General features: G+C 38.1%; 1 protein-coding gene across 3 annotated transcripts in view; it reads right to left on the bottom strand.

The window, feature by feature from the left end:
* The window catches only part of HDAC9 (histone deacetylase 9), a 275,826-nt gene that overhangs the window by 170,398 nt on the left and 87,398 nt on the right, over nucleotides 1-18,030 (bottom strand). For 2 of the 3 annotated variants that reach the window (XM_030971825.1, XM_030971824.1), the window contains exon 11: nucleotides 14,248-16,809. In XM_030971825.1, coding sequence (XP_030827685.1) covers nucleotides 16,489-16,809 — 321 coding nt within the window. In that variant the 3' untranslated portion in view covers nucleotides 14,248-16,488. Of the gene's footprint in view, nucleotides 1-14,247; nucleotides 16,810-18,030 lie in introns of those variants that run through there. The other variant, XM_030971826.1, reaches the window with a different exon arrangement.

Raw genomic sequence — 18,030 nt, 5'->3', positions numbered from 1 at the left:
GAAATACACCACCTACCAAACCAAAGGCGCCCTCTTCAAATCACAGTCCCTTTTGGCAGCTAGTTCCTCTCATACCATTATACCCAGAGCAAACTATAAATCTTTTGCCTTGGACTCTACTGGCTACCTCAAGTGCATAAAACCAGCTATTACAACGATCTTAGTAAAATGAGCAGCTGCTAGAAAGGGATTGTGCTGTAGGTGTAACACATTTCACAGAAATACTTTCATACAGCTCCAGCTTTTATTTTTCAACATTCAAAAGCTTCTCTCTAGCAAGCTTGAAGCCATTTCTTTTTTTGTATCTGCTGATGGGTTTTTCTGTTTCTGTATATTTGCCTTTTTTTCTTTCTTGATAATTTGTTGGTGTTGGTTTAGGGTTTTTTCATGGTTTTGTTTGTTTGTTTTTCCTGTGTGGTCTTTGACATTCCTTGTGAGCTAAGAAACGTGCCTTACCCTTGCAAGAAATGTCACCACATGGTTCTACGTAGAGGAAGAACCTGACCATTGCTGTCTTAGGTAAAAATTAGATTTGAAAATTCCAGACAAAATTAATATCTATTGAGAACAAAATCTCACTGAATTGTCACAGAGCTTTCTTTAATCCTGAATAGTGTTGTCTTCAGATTATTTTAAAAGTTTTGGGGAAGTAGTAACTTCTTCTAACAACTCCTTGCTATAAACTGCCTGAATACCTGTGCACAGAATGGTAACTTTTTTTTCTCCTTACTGAAAATAAAACAGACTTCACTGGTATATGCTCCATTTAAAACTGTGTTTCTGAACTGCATTACTCCAGACTATGCATTAGAGTTGAGAGTGTGATAAAGTCTGTAACAGGGTAGATTGTTCTAATCTGTTAGTATGGAAGCAGAAGTTTCAGCAAGGTAATTGAAATGATAACCTGAATGCAGTGACTTTGGATTATGTGACCAGAGCTTTCACAGCAGCTGTCAAAAGGCACACAAGTGTCCTTGCAGCCATGAAGGAAGCTTCACAACAAAGGCGTATTTGGCTGTTCATCCCCTCCATCAGCATTTGCTCTGATCAAAATGCTTGCTCCTGCTGCCTCAGTCACACATGGAGTTAGAGAGGAAGGGGGACTTTATGAATACCTGGTTTCCAGGGCTGTGCAAAGCTGCATAGGTTACTTTCTGCTTTCTGAGTCTGGCTCACATCCATCTGATTACTCGCACACTTTGTACTTTGCTGCCTTTCTAGTTACTTGGGGCAAGGTATTTTTTTCCTGCTCCATGTCAGATCCAGCTAACAAGAATTCCTTTGCTAAAGGGCAAGAATGAAACATCATTAAATCATAATTTCTTTTCCACAAGCATAGCAGGTATGCTATGCTGCTTTCGTCCTAAGCTTTCCCTTCCCAGCCCTGAGAAAGGGAAGAGATTAGCCCCACAGTACTGCATTTCTTGGGCCACTATAACTTAAAGCCCTTTTGTCAGAAGGAGAGAACAAAGGTACCTTGAAGCAACTTTTTTATCTCTCCCCTTTCAAAAGCAATGAAAAAGTTCACACCGTGTGCTTTTATAATCAGACTGAGCAGGGAACATTACTCAGGCAGCATCTGCATCAAGAGGGTGTTTTTACTGCAGCAAGCTCCAGATTCTGGTGTGAAGATAAGCTGCTTTCTTGTCTTTCCTTGCTTTGGTACGCTCTAGCTAAAATTCCTGTAGCACATACTTAACCAAAAATATAGTGGAGAACTTTTTCCCTTCCTAAGGCTTTCCTCAAACATATTCACTGACAAATTTAAGAAATTGTAGGAAATTGGTGAAAAAGAAGCAATTCACATAAATGTCCTGTCTAAATGAAATGTAAAAGCACCAGATTAGCAGAGGAAATCAAAGTCTGAAAAAGTAATTATACTTGTTTAGATTAAATGCAAGACAGCATTTTAATAAACAAGCGAAACTTTTGGCTAACATCTCACTTCTCAGCCTTTCTCTTATTTTATGTTTAAAATTAGTTATATTTTTCTCCTCAGATCCATAATCCCCAATAAATTAACCTGTCTAAATAGCACATGTGCAGGATAAAACCATATCTTTGATTTTGATTACTTTGCTTATGGTTGCAATTTAGGTAGCCTTGATTCCAGGCATTGCTGTTTCTGTGGACTTCAGCATGCTTAAACTGTGGAGAAAATCTCAGTTCTTACATGGATCTAGTTAGGTTGTTGGCTGCCAACAGATAAACATATCTCTTTTTTGTTGACAAATTACTTAAAAACATAATTTTGCAAGTATGGTGCTGTTTATAGTATATTGTTGCTCTTTTATAGGGATGGACTTGCACTGTTGTAAGCTGGAAGAAATTACTTGTGAGTGGGAGTGGTTTTATTTGTAAATTCAATTCTCAAACATTCAACAGAACTACAGGAAACATTGCATTAACTGAACTATTGCATAGAGACAGCAAAACTGACACTTAAAGCCGTGGAACTTCTTGTGAAACCCCACAAATCAGCAATTTGATTTCTGTCTCAAGAAATATACTTGATATAACATAAATAGCTTATTAGCAAAAATACCTTCCTCACTGAGCTAGTGCTAGATAGACAAGGGAATAGACTTCATATTACTCTAAAACGTCATTATACTTTATAATGTATATAGAAGTTTTTTGTATTTCTAAAACAGAAAAAATAATGCTAAAAAATGAGTTGTGATAGAATTTGAAATGGAAATTTTGAAGAGCATAATTCCAAGGCAAGAAGTCTCACTTTCCCTTCTTCCAGGGCACCTTCAACAGGAATACAGAAGTACATGGCTAATGTGATAGGAGATAAAGATATAGCCAACCCACATTGCTACAGCTGTGGGAGATCAGGATTAAAATAAGTGAAAAATGAAGAAGAATTATAATATTTCAAATATATATTATTAAACCAAGAAGTAATTCTTATTTTTAATTTGATTATCGGTAGTGCATTGTTGCACTAACAGTTGACAAACTGATTTGGAAGACAAATTTTAGTATAGCCCTTTAAATTAATCTTTAAGTATATCACACCACACATGTATTAGAGCTATAGCACTTATAGAGAAAATGGGTTATAAATCATTGAAATGAATCTTAAGAAAGCAAGATGCCTGTTGACACAGACACAAATAAAAATGTATCTGAAGGTGCTATTACTCCACTTACATATCCTCATGCTCTCATGCATGCAATTTAGAAGCATAAATGTAACATTGGAGGATCTGTTTTTCAAGTAGTCTGGAGCTTCTGGATTTCTGGAAATCAGGCTTTTAAAAACGTGGGATTCTTTCCACACATCCTTCTGCAAAGTTCATTCTTCCTAATTCAAAAACCGCAGCAACCAGTGCCTTATGGATATGCATAACAGCACTTCTCTGTCTCTCTCCTCCTCACACTTTGTCATTTTTGGACTTGAATAGTGCAGCATACTCTTGCCTCACTTCTCAGTGGGATATTTTTCTCCCTGCCCAGTCTTTCCAGAATCACAGTATTGAAGCCAATCCAGTATCTTTTCTTGGGGGAGGGGAGGAGATAGGGGATAAGGGGAATGTTCTCCACAAACTCCAGTCTATTAAGTTTTTCTTGGACTTCCTCTGGTTTCTTTTGTGTACAGCTGTCATCAACACTTGCTAAGTTACAGCATGCTAAAGACTCACACAGTGAGTTATGATTTTTCTATAAATGCAAAGACATGTGCTGCTTACATACACCTTCATGCACACACCTAAATACCTATGTATATCTACACAAAATTCATCAAAATGTATAGTAGTGAAGGCAATTCCTGTATAATGTTCTTTTTGAAGTCCTTTGGTCGAGAAGCATGTAAATATATGAACTGTTACATGAGGAGACTGGAATACATGCCCACACCTGTTAAGTAAGTGGGAAGTAGTCTCATCTAGTGGTTAGCTCAAAGCTAAAGGGGACAGGAGCTCTAATTCAGCACATTGTAAACAACATTTTTAATTCTTGCATTGCTGTACTGTGAACCTTAGAGGAAATAAGTGTTACCTATTAGATCTCATTGATTCAGCTAGAAAACAGAGTAAAGTAGAGCCAGTTGGAGAAATATCAGGAACTAAGTAAAACTGTTAAGTGGTCATTTTCCTTTTACGCATCCCATGTCATCCCATCAATGTTTCCCTCTGATGATGCAGACTTCTTCAGAGCATATTCATAGGCCATCTACCCATCCTCTTCCACATTATATAGTTCAAAAACTACTGTGGCAGGATGCTGGCACTCTACTGTATACAGAAATACATTAATTTTTTTGTGAAACACACTAACTGAAGTTTATTCAATAATTTCAAAAAATATTAGTTGGCAAGTCTTTCTATATCTAGTAATACCTTATAAGATGGAATTTGTTTAAAAGATGGTTCTTATTCCTTCCTCTTCTGACAACATGATTTTTAGAAATAGTGTACTCATGCAGTCTTAAATACTTTTAATATTACTTCTGGTTGCAGGAAAAGGTAGAGTACTTGCTTACAAGTGAAGGAAGTGGTGGTGTTAAGCATATCCTTAAGGCTAAGTGTGTGATTAAGTTCTCTGTAGATTTGGAGTTTGGCATATGAATGGAGTACTCTATCTGCTCTTCAATTTTTGTCTAAAGACTTAAAGGTGTCACTTGCTGATATTTCTTACATAAAAATAACAGTATAGTGTTAACATAAAAGCTAACTTATACCTGGCTGCAGCAGTACTGGTATAAGTATTTGCTATGGAATCTTAATTCATTTCACCCATAACAGTTTCATCTATTGAGATGAAAGAAACAAAAATCTACTGGAACTGTTGAATGAAGAGCTAACTATATTAGAAAGGAGCAGTTATAAACAGGACTTTTCCAGCTGCCCTTGCTAATAGGCAATTCTAAAATAACAGTGATGTGTGTCTTAGGTTTCTGCTAACAAAGCTGATTTCTGACCAGAAGGCTAGAGTATTCTTTTTCATCTATTAAGCCCTGAAAGTGACAGTTCTTCTTCATATCCCTAATATTTCCTTTTCAGCTCACCAAGGCCAAAATGTCATCTTCTCTTGTAAAACAAAGAATCAAAGCCAAATGGTTAAAATGCAAAGTTTTGGTTAAACAAACAGTCAGTATTTCAGTGGTTTTATCTGCAGCCTGCAGAGCAACTAAACAAAGCCAAGATATTGTCCATCTCTTTGACAGACAAAGAGCCTCAGAGGTCCAGAATGACATGCCTGGGGCTGGCACGTGATTGGAGTAATTAAATTAAATAGCAGGAAACATGTTTTCCATGTGCCATTGCCTGGCCACACACAAACAGTAACAGTAAATCTTTTATATTACATTGGTTCAGGGAAATATATAACCATTCTAAAAATGCATGATGCCCACAAAAATAAAAAGCATATAGTAGCATATTCAACAGGCTCCCTGGCTTTGGTCACTGGTCTAAAGTGCCAAAGAAGTTGATTCCTTATTTATTTATTTATTACTAAAGGTTCAGTTTAAAATGCCCTGAGCATTCTCGATATGTTACTGGATTTACAGTGGAGGGTAGTGCTGATGCTCCAAATTGGGGCGGGGGGGGCCGGGGGGAGGGAATCCTCCCACTAAAGTAAAGTGAACATTTTGGTCATCTTCCACATTGATATCTTAGCATATCCCTGTCAGTGTTTTACAAGGGTTAGCAAGCTGTACATACTTAGTTCATGTATTAAAAAGGAATTTTTGATTCCGTTCTATTTTCTACAGCAGTATCAACTCACATTTCTTTGTTTTCATGGCCAGTTGTTAGAAAACCTAACATGTTTATCCATGCCATAATATAGTCAGAAGAATTGTTAGTCAGTGTGATCATCTGTCATCCTTGAATTTACTTATCACTACACTATTAAGATCAACTAGAATATTTGCTAATCTATTTCTGACTCATCTTTCAGTGGTTGATGATGCCAAATCAAATCTCTGCCATTTCTACTGTGTAATGATTTTGTACAATAGGGAAAGGCCACAATTCACTTTGGAAGAGCTGCTACAAAGCTGCTAAACATTTAAATGCCCAGTCCTTGGGATTTTTAGGAGATGACATACAGAACACTTCCTATAAATGAGAGACTCTGAAGACTAAAAAAGGCTCTTAATATGAAGATTATTAAGAATTCAGAGAAAGCCATTGCAGCAAAAAGATGTCCATTGAAAGTAAATTAAAAATGTAACTCACCCTTCCCTGATGAAACATATATTGGATAATTTCATAAGCATTTTAGATATTCCATCTTCCCTTTATCCTTCTCCTTTACCCAGAAAACTCAGAGATGAAACAATGATAACTTCAGTATTTCTGATTTCAGATCCACCACTGAGCTATGATATTAGGGTTATTAATTGAGTCTATTCCATTAAATCAAAATAAGAGCATCCAGCTGGAAAAAATAAATGTCAATTTATTTTTGAAAAGTAGTGTAAAAGATGATAAAATATTGATACTCTTGGTTCAATCTTTAGCAGTTATGGTATTTCTCAAGTTATTAAAGTGTGATTCAAGATGTAGTCATAAAGGAGAATTAGAAACTGAGGCTTTTTTTCTTCTATTCCTTTGAATGCTTTCTTTAGTAACTAATCTCCATTGTTTGATCAGGAAAATTTGTGTTTAACAGTGAATCTCATTAAAGGAGACAACTATGGCAGGACAGCAAAGACTAACAACTCCTTTTGGTAGTAGCTGAGAGAGCATTTATTTTTAACCTTTCTTTAACTGTCTGAACTCTTCCCTGAAAGGATCGTGCACTTAAATTATTTAGCCTGAAGTTTCTATGCAGTGGGTTAAACCAATCAGCTAAAAGGCAAAGAAGTTAAACCCTTCTACCATGCTGCCTTCTGAGAACTAGGACAATGGAAAAAGGGCTTTGTAGCAGGTAGAAATCTGGAGCTTCTGGCTGAAGTAATGTCATCCTTCCCAGGAGAGGACAGAGTTGTTCTTTGAGGCAAGGAGGGCTCTCAAGCCCAACTACCAGATCTCTGTAAGATGTTTTACTGCTGCTGCTTCACATCCTCCATCTCCCATCAGCATTCCTCACCATGCCATCCCACAGCATTGCCTGAGAGAGGAGGACACCCTTGCATCTGCCCTCCTTGCTCCACAACTGGCCTTTGTCCTCCAGCCACTGCACCTTCCCGCCTGGAGCCAGCCCCACCAGGGCTTGGCTGAGCATGTGTGAAGCAATGGTAGCTAAAGGCTCACAGCCCTTCCCTTACACCTTCTGATTGTCAGAAATGGGACAAATCTGGAGAACTTGCCAGAGTTCTGGGCTGGTACACTAGGGGATATCCGCATGGATAGGCATGGGAGGGAAAAGGGGCTGGAGAAACTTCTGGGTAGGAGTTAATCACTGAAAGGGAGAAACCCTGCGGTAGCTTTGGGTATAATTGTTCTTCTGATTTTGCAGCTCTGCCTTTCACCTTTTGGTGCTTTTCCAGCATTACCCCTTTTAGGGACACAAGCTTTATGCTGTGAGAAGCCTCCATCCCTGTGAACCACCTCAGCTGCTTCAGTGGCATAGAGGAGAAAAAGCCTGTAGAGAGAGCTTGGCAGCATGTCTTTGCTCTTATAATGCTATCCTGTACTTAGACCTATGAAATCCAGTCCAGTGGATTCTGCCAACATTAAAGAAACTCAGTTTTGCCCTTGGTGATGCCCTTGATGAACTACTCAGACCAAACAGCTTGGACAGTTTCATTTTTTCTGTTCTAGCTCTTATTCCTTGTTCCAAAGGACTGCTGTAAGCCTTGAGGACCTCCTCCAGCACAGCACTTCTCACAAGCTATGCAACACAGGGACTGAACACAGCACCAGCACTGGCTGCCAGTTGTTCACTGCTGATGGCAGAGCACTGTAGCAGAGATCTGTGGAGAAGGCAATGCCTGAGGAGTCTGGTTTCTAATAGAAGTCAAGTTGTGGGGCTGCTTTCAGCTTCTCTTTTTGCACAGAGTATCTCTGCTATGCAGTCAGCTGCATGGCTTAAAATCTCCTTGCTTTGTTAGGCCCAGATTCTTAGTTTAATGGATGAACTTTTTAACACAGAAGAGCAAAATACATATATACATATATATATAGGGCCTTCTTGACATCAATTTTTGTTTCATTCACAGGATTCTGCAGGTTTAATGCAACTGATCTCAGTGGAATTGTGTCCCTGCTTTCCAAATTGCCAAATCCTTTTCCAGTTATAAAACCCTCACCAGAAAAGTCTTTTCAATACTTAGCATATGTATTATAGCAGAAGAAAGAAAAAAATAGGAAACGGCTAGAAAATAGGACTTCACGAAAAAGAAGTTGCTATGCATCAAACATTAAGTGCCCTGTCTTGTGATTTCCTTAAGTACCAGCTGAAGTAATCATGCAGTAGACACAGTAGAGCTGATCCTGGTAAAACAGCTTAGTAAAGATGTTGGTAAAGATTCTGATCCTGGTAAAGAGCTTCAAAACTTTTTCTTATCTAATGTACCTAACCCACTTTAAGTAGTTGTCTATTAGTTCATATTCAGCCTTTTGGGACGACACTAAATGTGCACAATCAGTAAGACAGAGAACCAAACACTCACTTCTATCACTGACCAGCTAGGTTTCACAGTATCCTTTCAAACTGACTTGTCCTTTCAATGATCCACTCACTTGTTGCCTCTAGGACTGGGTTCTGATGACCAAAATTCTGAAGGAAACTGTGTTGTGGAACTGTTTCTCAGTTGTGACCACCTGCATCTCACCTTTACAACAGCAGCTTCACAAATGCTGTGCTCCTGTAGGTCTGACATCCCACCAGGCTCAGCCCACTGCGTTCCATGCCAACTGATTTCACAGCCTGAAAGCATTTTGAAAGCCACTAAAAGAAGAACTTGAAAATTGATGGGCTTTGAGTCATTTTCTTTCATTAAAAGATGGAGGGAAAGGGCCAGAGAGGTGAAAGAAAGGATTACTTCTTTTACAGGAGGGTCCAAGCTACTTTAACAGTGACATATAATGCTATCTAACTTGAAATCAGTCAATGGACTTGAGAAAATGAGCAGCCTGCCTGGTTAGTGCATTATTCCACAACACAGGTAAGGAACAGTCCTCATGTTAATTCTCAGTCTTTTGCTGTGGGAACAGATCTTGCTCCTGTTCCTTTTTTATTGGGTCCTGAACTGCCTGTGTTTCTGTGTTCAGAGGCTGCCTGAGAAGGGATTGTTATGAAAAAAATTGCTCACACAGCACAAAGGGCAATGCTGTGCATATTTTAGCTGAATAATTAGCATCCTTAGTGAGACCCAATTACCTGCAGAAAGGGCCAAATCAGAACTATGGATGTAAGGTGTCCCTGGACTGAACCTGGGCTGATGGCACCTGTATTGAGCACTCCATTTTCACTTGTCAGAAATGGTAGGAGATTTAAAGCTCTCTGTATAAAGTCAGTAGCTTCAGAAAACTGAAATACATGCAGAAACTTATGGGAAACTATGACAAAAGACCTCTACAAATTTAGATAAATGGTGAAAGCCAAGAAGTTTTAGAAAGCAAGGAAGATGCCAAGAGATGTGCTATTGGATTTGGGTGCCCTTGATACCCTAAGACAAGGTGTCAAAATGGCTGAGAAATGAGGGAAACCAGTCCCTGTGTGCAGTCAAGTAGTCCCTGTGTCCCTGTGTGCAGTCAAGTAGTTGAGTGATGGAATTATGGTCTCTGATTTGTAGTAACTCTTTAGCTTCTATTTTCAGTAGAGCAAGATCCAGGAGAACAAACATTAGAAGAAGCTGGTCTCAATAGGTGTCCCTCTGTGCACAGCAGGAGAGAACTTCCCAACAGTGTTTCTGCCCTGTGCTCCTTCTGGGTCTGTTCAGTAACAAAGACCTGCTTTAAAAATATGCAGGCTGCCACCTAAAAACTATCACACTGCTCTTATTGATGGGAGCAAAAGGAAAAGACTAAGGAAGGAGTATGAGACCGAATCCTCCAAGCTGCTTTACAGAGAACCTAAGCAAAGCCTTCTCAAGCCCTTGACGTTGCTGCATTGCTGCAATCTCATAGCTGTAACTTTCACAAGCCCCTTTGCTGAGGAAATAGAGGCAGGAGGAACAGAAACACCTCCTTGGTCTACTGGGGATCCAAGGGTCACAGGGCAGAACATGAGAGGAGACAGATTATGCACTGCTTTCTGGATTAGAGCACCTATGTCTCCAAGGCATTTGGGCTGAGCTGCACTTCCAGGACATTTAACAACATAGTTTTATGACGATTTAGCCAGCAATATACTGAGGAGTGCATTAACTCACTCTCACATTTTAAAGGAAGGAGAAAAATGAAAACTTGTACGTGTGCACGTACGAATGTCTAACAGTGAGAAAGACATTCCGAGGTCAAACAGAATTCTTTCCAAAATGAAGCACTTGGAGAAGCAACTTTCCAAGAACACATAATCCTCTTCAATGACAATATTAGTGAAACTCTCTCCTGTAGGATACAGGAAATGATAAATTGCCCAAAGGTTTGAAATTAATATCATCTAACTGTCAAAATATGCAGTGATAATTACTGGGATATGGACTTGGAGGCTTTTGATTCACGCTAGTTATGTAGCCCTGATTAAGGAATTTTGCCTAGTGTTGCCCCAGTGGTCTCCTGACATTCTGCTTTCTCTGACAAATGGGAGAAATAAGAAAAGTATCAAGGTGCTATATCCTAGGTATTTGAAAAGGAAAAGAAGCATAAAATCTTGGATCTAAAAATAAAAATAAAGCAGTGTCAGCATTAGTCCATGAAGGTATCAACAAAATTAAATAATTTTAATACACTGTAATGGTACATATTCAGGCAGGCAATTCAGTTAATTAGTTTTATGATAAAATAAGTGTTATTGCCTTCTGTAACTGGAAGTTTACATTACTAGACAAAAAAAAATATTGGCAATTATTAAGGTTAACAGATTTGAGGCTTTCTTAAAAAAAAGGAATAATTTTCTCATCTAACTGGGGATGGAAAAGCATAGTTACTTGAGAAAGAATAATTACTTGTAATTATTCGCATTATTATGCACTTTCACATAGAATTAGCATACAAAAAAGAATTATGCTTCTTGTAACACAGTTTTTAAAGACCACAGTAAGAAACTTGATAGAAATGAACAGGCCCTTAAGAATAAGGTTGAGAACAAGCAGGCTGCATGTAGAGAAATGAAAAATTTTCACAAAATAAATCCAGCTACACAGCACTCCACCTCCTTGCTCCATCTACACGATGTATGATCTTAGAAATCACAGAGCCAGCTTGTGTTGTGTAGGAGTTATGCTGGGACTGTGCACTCACAGACTTGAGGAAGGGCAGGAAGGTGCAAGGTTAGTCTCTCCTACTGGCTGCAAAGTTAAAGGAAACAGCTAAGGCAGCCTACAAAAAAAAGAGATGAATTGAGGTAAGACTGCAGTGGCAATCTAATTTAGGAGGGAGGAGAGGGGAGGGCAGGTTTATTTATAAGTCTGACATTGTTCAAAACTTACATCTCCATTTATCCTGCCCTTCCCAGCACTTCTCAAGGGCAAAAATGCCGTAACCATCCTGGAAGGATCAAGTGTACATAGGGATGCTTTTAACATCATACCCTCCAAACCATCTCCCTCGTATTTCAAGGCTATGTACCATTAACAATCAACACAGTTACTTCAAGACAGCTATGGAAAATAAAGTTAAACAAATGCAGCAAAGACTCCATGACCACATTCAAAACATCTTATTCAGTTAATTAAGGCAGTGGATCACCTACAAGTAAGTATCTGGTCTGTCAAAACAACTCTAGTGACTAAGGCCCCCATTATCACAGCAAATCAACATTGTTGAATGATTTCAAGTTACTAAGGGGACTCCTTTCGACCCTCAGCTGCTGCCTAAGTAATCCTTGGGTGGCTGAAACAGATGTGTGTGCCCACAGGTAGCCAGGGAAGTTGTCCTGTACAGGCTAGATGAGCTATGGGGCCACAATCAAAACAAGCAGGAGTGTGACACTCAAGCTCAGCAAATGGGGACCAGAAACAGGGACATGCCTTAAGGATGCACCTTCCCAATCCAGTGTGTGTGTGTGTGTGTGTGTGTGTGTGTGAGTGTGTGTGTGTGAGTGAGAGCACAGCTGAGGAACCCAGATTTTCCGCTGGCTAGGCAGTTTCAGCTAATCCTATTTTTTACCTTTAAATCTCAATCTAAATTAACCTGAATTAGAGGAGAGAAAAAAAAAAAGCAAATGCAAAGCAAAAAGCTTGTCAGATAGGGCAGTAAAATTCCACAAAAATAACTTGTATTATTCCTCTAGCCCAGAGAAGATAATTTTATCCAGGATGCTCTTCTTCTGTGTGCTAACTAGTAATTCAGCAGATGGTGTTCTAAACTATATTCTTCCACTGAGAAATGAGGTACAGAAGCTCCATTGCCACCCAGATGATGGGAACTGCATAAGGAAATCAGAAACTAAACAAATAAATGAAAATCAAACAAACATTTCTTAAGTGGATAAGGAGGACATGCTGCTAGTAGGACAGAATACAATAAGAAAATTAACTTGGCTTAGCTAATTTTGGCTGCAAATTGCAAAGTGTTCATAAAGGGGAGAAATAAGTAAACAATTTTAGATTGGTGCTTGGGACTAATGATAACAGATTTTTACCTCAGAATTCCAGTGAAGATAAAAACAGGGTATAGTTGGCTTAAGTAACATGGAGTAAGTCTTAGTGATCTTGATGATAATGAAGATGGAATGAAGATAGTGTACAAATGAGTGGTGGTAGCGTCTGAAGTGCTCGTGCTTTGCTGAGGCATTCAGCTTTTAATCCTATTTTGTTAATAGCAGAAGATGACAAAAAGGCTAAAGTTACAGTATCTATAGTCCAGTAATGTGTGTCTGAGTATATAAATATTATGATGGATTTTCCTTAATTTATTAGCAATTACTTCTAAATTGTCACCTATCAGCTATACTGGCATCATTTTTTGGACAATGGGACAGAATAAACACGTACAGTTAAAAAAAAAAAAAGAGATGCACATCATTCTGGGAAGAAAATAAGATATGTGAATTGTATTTTTGTTATTATTTTCTTCATTAAGGATGCCTTGATGCATAGTAAATAATTCAGCAAAAAATCTAGGTGCAGTCTCCAACACAGGAATGTTGTAAATTAAAAAAATTTATAGCTGGTCTTCTAATTCTAATGCAGGTATTTAAACAAAAGGGCACTAAATAAAATCCCTGTTATGAAAGCATGATTTACTTAAAGACATATGATTCTAAATACACTATAAACAATAAGGCAAGAAGTACAACGTTACACTGTTAATGCTTATTTTAAGATTTCCTCAGCTAAAACTTGATATTTTATCTATTTTTGGGGGTTGTATTACTGATGAAACATTACACTGCGGCTATAGCAGTGAAAATAATTGAATTTGATTTACAGAACTATTTGTTCTTACACACTTATGTTGTTGAAACATAGATTTTATTTTAGTTAAAATTATGCCAGAATGAAAGCTGCGTAGAGCATTTGGAAATGAAATGAACAGTTATAAGAACTACAATGCAACAGTTTTCTAAACTCTTTTGGTAGTAATAATTCATATACTGTAACAACAGGGATTGTTATGCAGTATGACCTCTCTCTCTGCAAAGCCTAAGCAAAGTTCAGGAAATGTCACAAAGTTATGTAGTATCTTCATGGAAGCTCTCTACATTGGGACTTCACTGTCTCATGCAGTTGCTTTAAAGTCTGCCAAGTTCATGGATTCCCCCTGTCCCAGCTTATTTACAGGTGGACTTTAGTTTTGCAAAGGTCTTGATGAACACCGAAGTGGTCAGTACAAGAACATTTTCGATAAGGGGTCCAGGCAGGTTTTAGAAATGTCATGTAAATTATTACAGCTCATCTGAATTTTGGATAATTAGAAGCTGAGAAACTGGGATCCACTTTTACCTTTCCTATATGGTATGATCACATGTTCGAGACAGATGCCGTGATGGGAAAATGAGCATGCATCAATACTATTCCACATTCACTGAAACTTATAATGGCTGATGTAGAATAAAACAAGAGACCAAAAAGAAAGACTTTGTGTAATTATTGTAAGAATAGTGTAATAAAAAACCTTGCTCCTGAAAGTTTAAATTGTTTTGACAATGCATAGCAAATGTATTTGATTGTACAAAGCAAAAACACCACTAAGTTACCAAATTTACACAAAGTCAAATATCTGGAAGGGGATCTTTTAAAAAAAAACTTTATTTGAGAAAGGAAAAGACTTATATCAGAAGGCAAAAAAAGGGAACATACAAACAGAATATATTTACAACACAAAACGAGATCACCTCTAAGGGTGTAAATTATAATAAATACAGTAGATTTAAAATGTAAGAGACAATAATCAATTAGAAATGTGGTTGTTTAAACCCAGTTTTCCTTTTCACTGGTTCCAGGTAGTTTCTCTTATTTTAATTTTATCCAAATTTGAAAGATTCTGAAATTAAAGTACACTAATGTATTGGGGTTTCTCACCTGAATGATGTTATAAAAATATCTTTTGTCTTCTGTGAATACACGTCTTTCAGGTGATATTGTAGAAAACTCTTCTCCATTGCAAATTTCTCCCCAAATGTATTTTAAAAGATGCACTATCCCTTTTTGATGAAGCTGAAGTCAGATTTCAAAGAAAATTAAGAATATACAGAATGGGAAACACATATAATTTCACTTTTATGGTCTTCACTTTTTGAATGTAAATGTAATTTTTTTATCCAGGATGGAGAAAGATTTGTCTTCAAACATGAAGCCCATATAAAAATCACCTGTGTTTTTCTCAATTAAATATTTTTATATCTATTGATGACTTTTATGTTAAGAGCAACTATTTAGAAGTTTGTTTGGAGATCTTCTAGGAAAAAGGATAATGTATCTTTAGAAGTTGCAACATTTTAGAAGAGACTGAATAGTATTAGAACATAATGTAAACAACACATGCTAGTAACATATTTTAGAGCAATTTCTACATTTGGCAAAACAACTATCTCTTTTGAAACTGGATACTGCACCTTAAAATACCTCAGCTTTAGAAATATAAATATTTTTAATAGAAAAAAAACCTGACAAGGAGTCCAGGTCAGTTTGGGATTATCCATATTAAAGGGGATCTTAATACAATGAATCTTTAACTAGCTTAACAAAAGTAAACCTATAAAACAAGGTAAACATATCAAAAGGGAATATGAAGGAAATGTTTCACTGGAAAGCTTCCTTAACAATTTCCCTACTCGCTTTGTTATTTTCTTTGACAATAAATCAATTCAGAGAGTGCCTTTAAAAACAGAGGGAGCGCTGCCCCGTCCCCCCTGCCCCGCATTCCTCAGCACATGAATCACTTGGGCTTCCTGTTTCCATAAGGCATTTCCTGCCCACCCCTCCCAAAATCACTTTTCTGCAGGAGAACAGCAGGGACCTGACAAAGTATCGACTTAAATAAACAGGGCCTTGCACTGCACCCAGCCCTGCTCTGCTGACTCTGAGGGATGGACCGGGATGCAGCTCGCGGGCTGCACACACAACTGCGCCTTTCAACTCTGCCTGAAGCTCCCAGACAAGCTGAACCTGCCTTTTGTCAAGGTGGCATTTTATGCACAGTTGTTATTTTAGGATTTGTCCATGAGACTCCGTTGTAAAGGTTATGAGATATTGTACAATTAGTATTCTTTTTAAAAAAACAAACAAGTGATTGGATATCAGATGATAAGGATAACGTTTCTGTGCTTGCCGTGCAATGTCCTAATAACTGACTGGAACCACCTAATGCTGCATTTTGCTTCTCACCAGTACTTGCCTCTGCTGCATTTAAGGAAGCCTCTGTGGACATTATCATCAAATAAGACAGAATGAAAAATTAACCAAGCAGTGCAAAAAAGAAAACAATGCAATTTTAAAACAGTGCCTTGCCTTGCCTCTTTATATCCACCTTGTACTTTTCTCTAAATTAACTTTATACACCAGACTGAGACCACCAAGATAGCAGTCAGTACCTGTCTACTGGGGAAAAAGAATACCCTAACATTAACAGTGTTCAAGACTATAGTATGATACAATATATACAGACAGCTGAAAGCAGAAGTCAGAGGATTCAAAACCAGAAGAATGTTTCATCAATCAGGTCTGGAAACTAATTCCATCGATTGCTGATCTCAACAGGCTAGGTGATACGAGTTCTCTTTCACTAGGACTAAGCGATGTAATTCTGGGCTAATACAATGTCTATCAGCTATTACTCAAAGATTTATGTAGCATAATTGATTGCAACAGATATTTTCTCAATTAGTGGCCATAAGAATGAGCTTCACTATGTTTCCAAGTGTACATACAACACTTCTGCATTTGTTAAATTCTTCGAGCAGTAAATCAGGATTTGCTAGCTCAGTGAATTAAAACACAATTGCTTATCAAAGCCTAGGAAATGCATGTGCTGTTCAGATAATAACCTTAATTACAAATCCTGGAGCTAAATCTTTGCCTATTACCTGTTGCATAAAAGCAGCTTGCTCCCCAGATTCCATTTGCTGGGTTTGAACATCCTCATCACTGTCCAGTGGCTCCTCTTTGACTTTCACAGCCCCCACCTGCTGTCCTATTCTGTCATCCACACCAGCACTGCTGCTCTCAGCCCTAACGCTGGCACTGCTGGCGGGAGCTTGCTCTTCCTGCATTGAGTGATCTCCATGAAGCTCTTCTTCAGCTTCCTCCAGGTGACTGCCAGGCTGCTTAAGCTGCTCAATGGACTTAGAGAGCATCTGGAAAGAGAAGAGGGGAACAAGCACTGACTCTTTTCACTGACGCCAAACATGAAGAAGTACTAGATCTGCACAGATGAAATTAAAGTGTCCACAGCAAACCCATGTAGCCATGCACTATCAAAACACTGGTGTATCCGGAAAAAAGAACAAAAGTCCCTAAGCAAAAGGCCATTTTTTATTCTGCAGCAGAAAATACCATGTTTATAGATAATGAAAAACATGACACATCTGTTACACTGCTACAGCTGGTAAACTAGAGAAATTAGTCTTTCTTCAAACACGAATGCAGAAATACCATCTTACAGTTAATTACCCACAACACAAAAAAATAAAGGAATACTAAGATATAAGCAAACTAGTAATCTGGTTAATATTTTGTTATAGGCAAATTAGAGAATTTTCACACAAACATCTCTATCAATTAAAGTGTGAAGGCACTGAAAGCCAACAAAGGAGAAGCGGCAAAGAGCTGGTGTGAGTCCCCTATTCTTTGGCACAAGGATACTACGAGCACATCTGTCCATGAGTGGAAGGACTACAGCCTTTGTGGTGCACTGCACAGGTATCCCAGTCCGAGCAATGATGATATAACACAGCTCCCAAGGCAACACCAGCTCCAGCCCATTAACTGCTATTTTAAAGCTCCACGGAAGTGCCGGATGCCTGAGTGCTGCAATCATGTGCAGTTTGTGTTTTGCTGTTTAAGATGAAGCCAATGCATTCCAAAATTCTCCACATGCAGTCCAAAAACCTAAACTGAAAAAAATCCCCACTTTGTTGAAAGAGCCAGATATCAGACATGTGAGTAAGAAGTTGCAGGGTTCAGTGAGTAATTATAATTTTTTCAACTGGCCCACTTGATTTCAAGTAAATACTGTTTTGTATCATCTAAATCAAATATCTTGAGAGGGAAAAAACACCTTTTACCTTTACTCCTATATACTTTCCTCTTCCCATCTGTCTCCCCCAACCATCAGTCATGTCTTTCAGACTGAGTTTTAGCTAGTATTATATACTCAATTACTGAGTATATTAATGGCTGCAGGATGTCTGGTTTTGTCACAAACCATGGACCATACAGTTTCATTCAGCTTGCTAGTGCATATAGAAAAATGCCGGTTTGTCATGTAAACTGTGTTCAAGAAGCTGCAGCTAGATTTAGGAAATCCAATGAAGTCAACAAGGAGAGTTGAAAGATCAATTTATACAGTTCTGATT

The sequence above is a fragment of the Camarhynchus parvulus genome, chromosome 2, assembly GCF_901933205.1.
Source record: "Camarhynchus parvulus chromosome 2, STF_HiC, whole genome shotgun sequence".
In the NCBI taxonomy this organism is placed as follows: Eukaryota; Metazoa; Chordata; class Aves; order Passeriformes; family Thraupidae; genus Camarhynchus; species Camarhynchus parvulus.
This window is presented reverse-complemented; position numbering and strand designations above follow the sequence as displayed.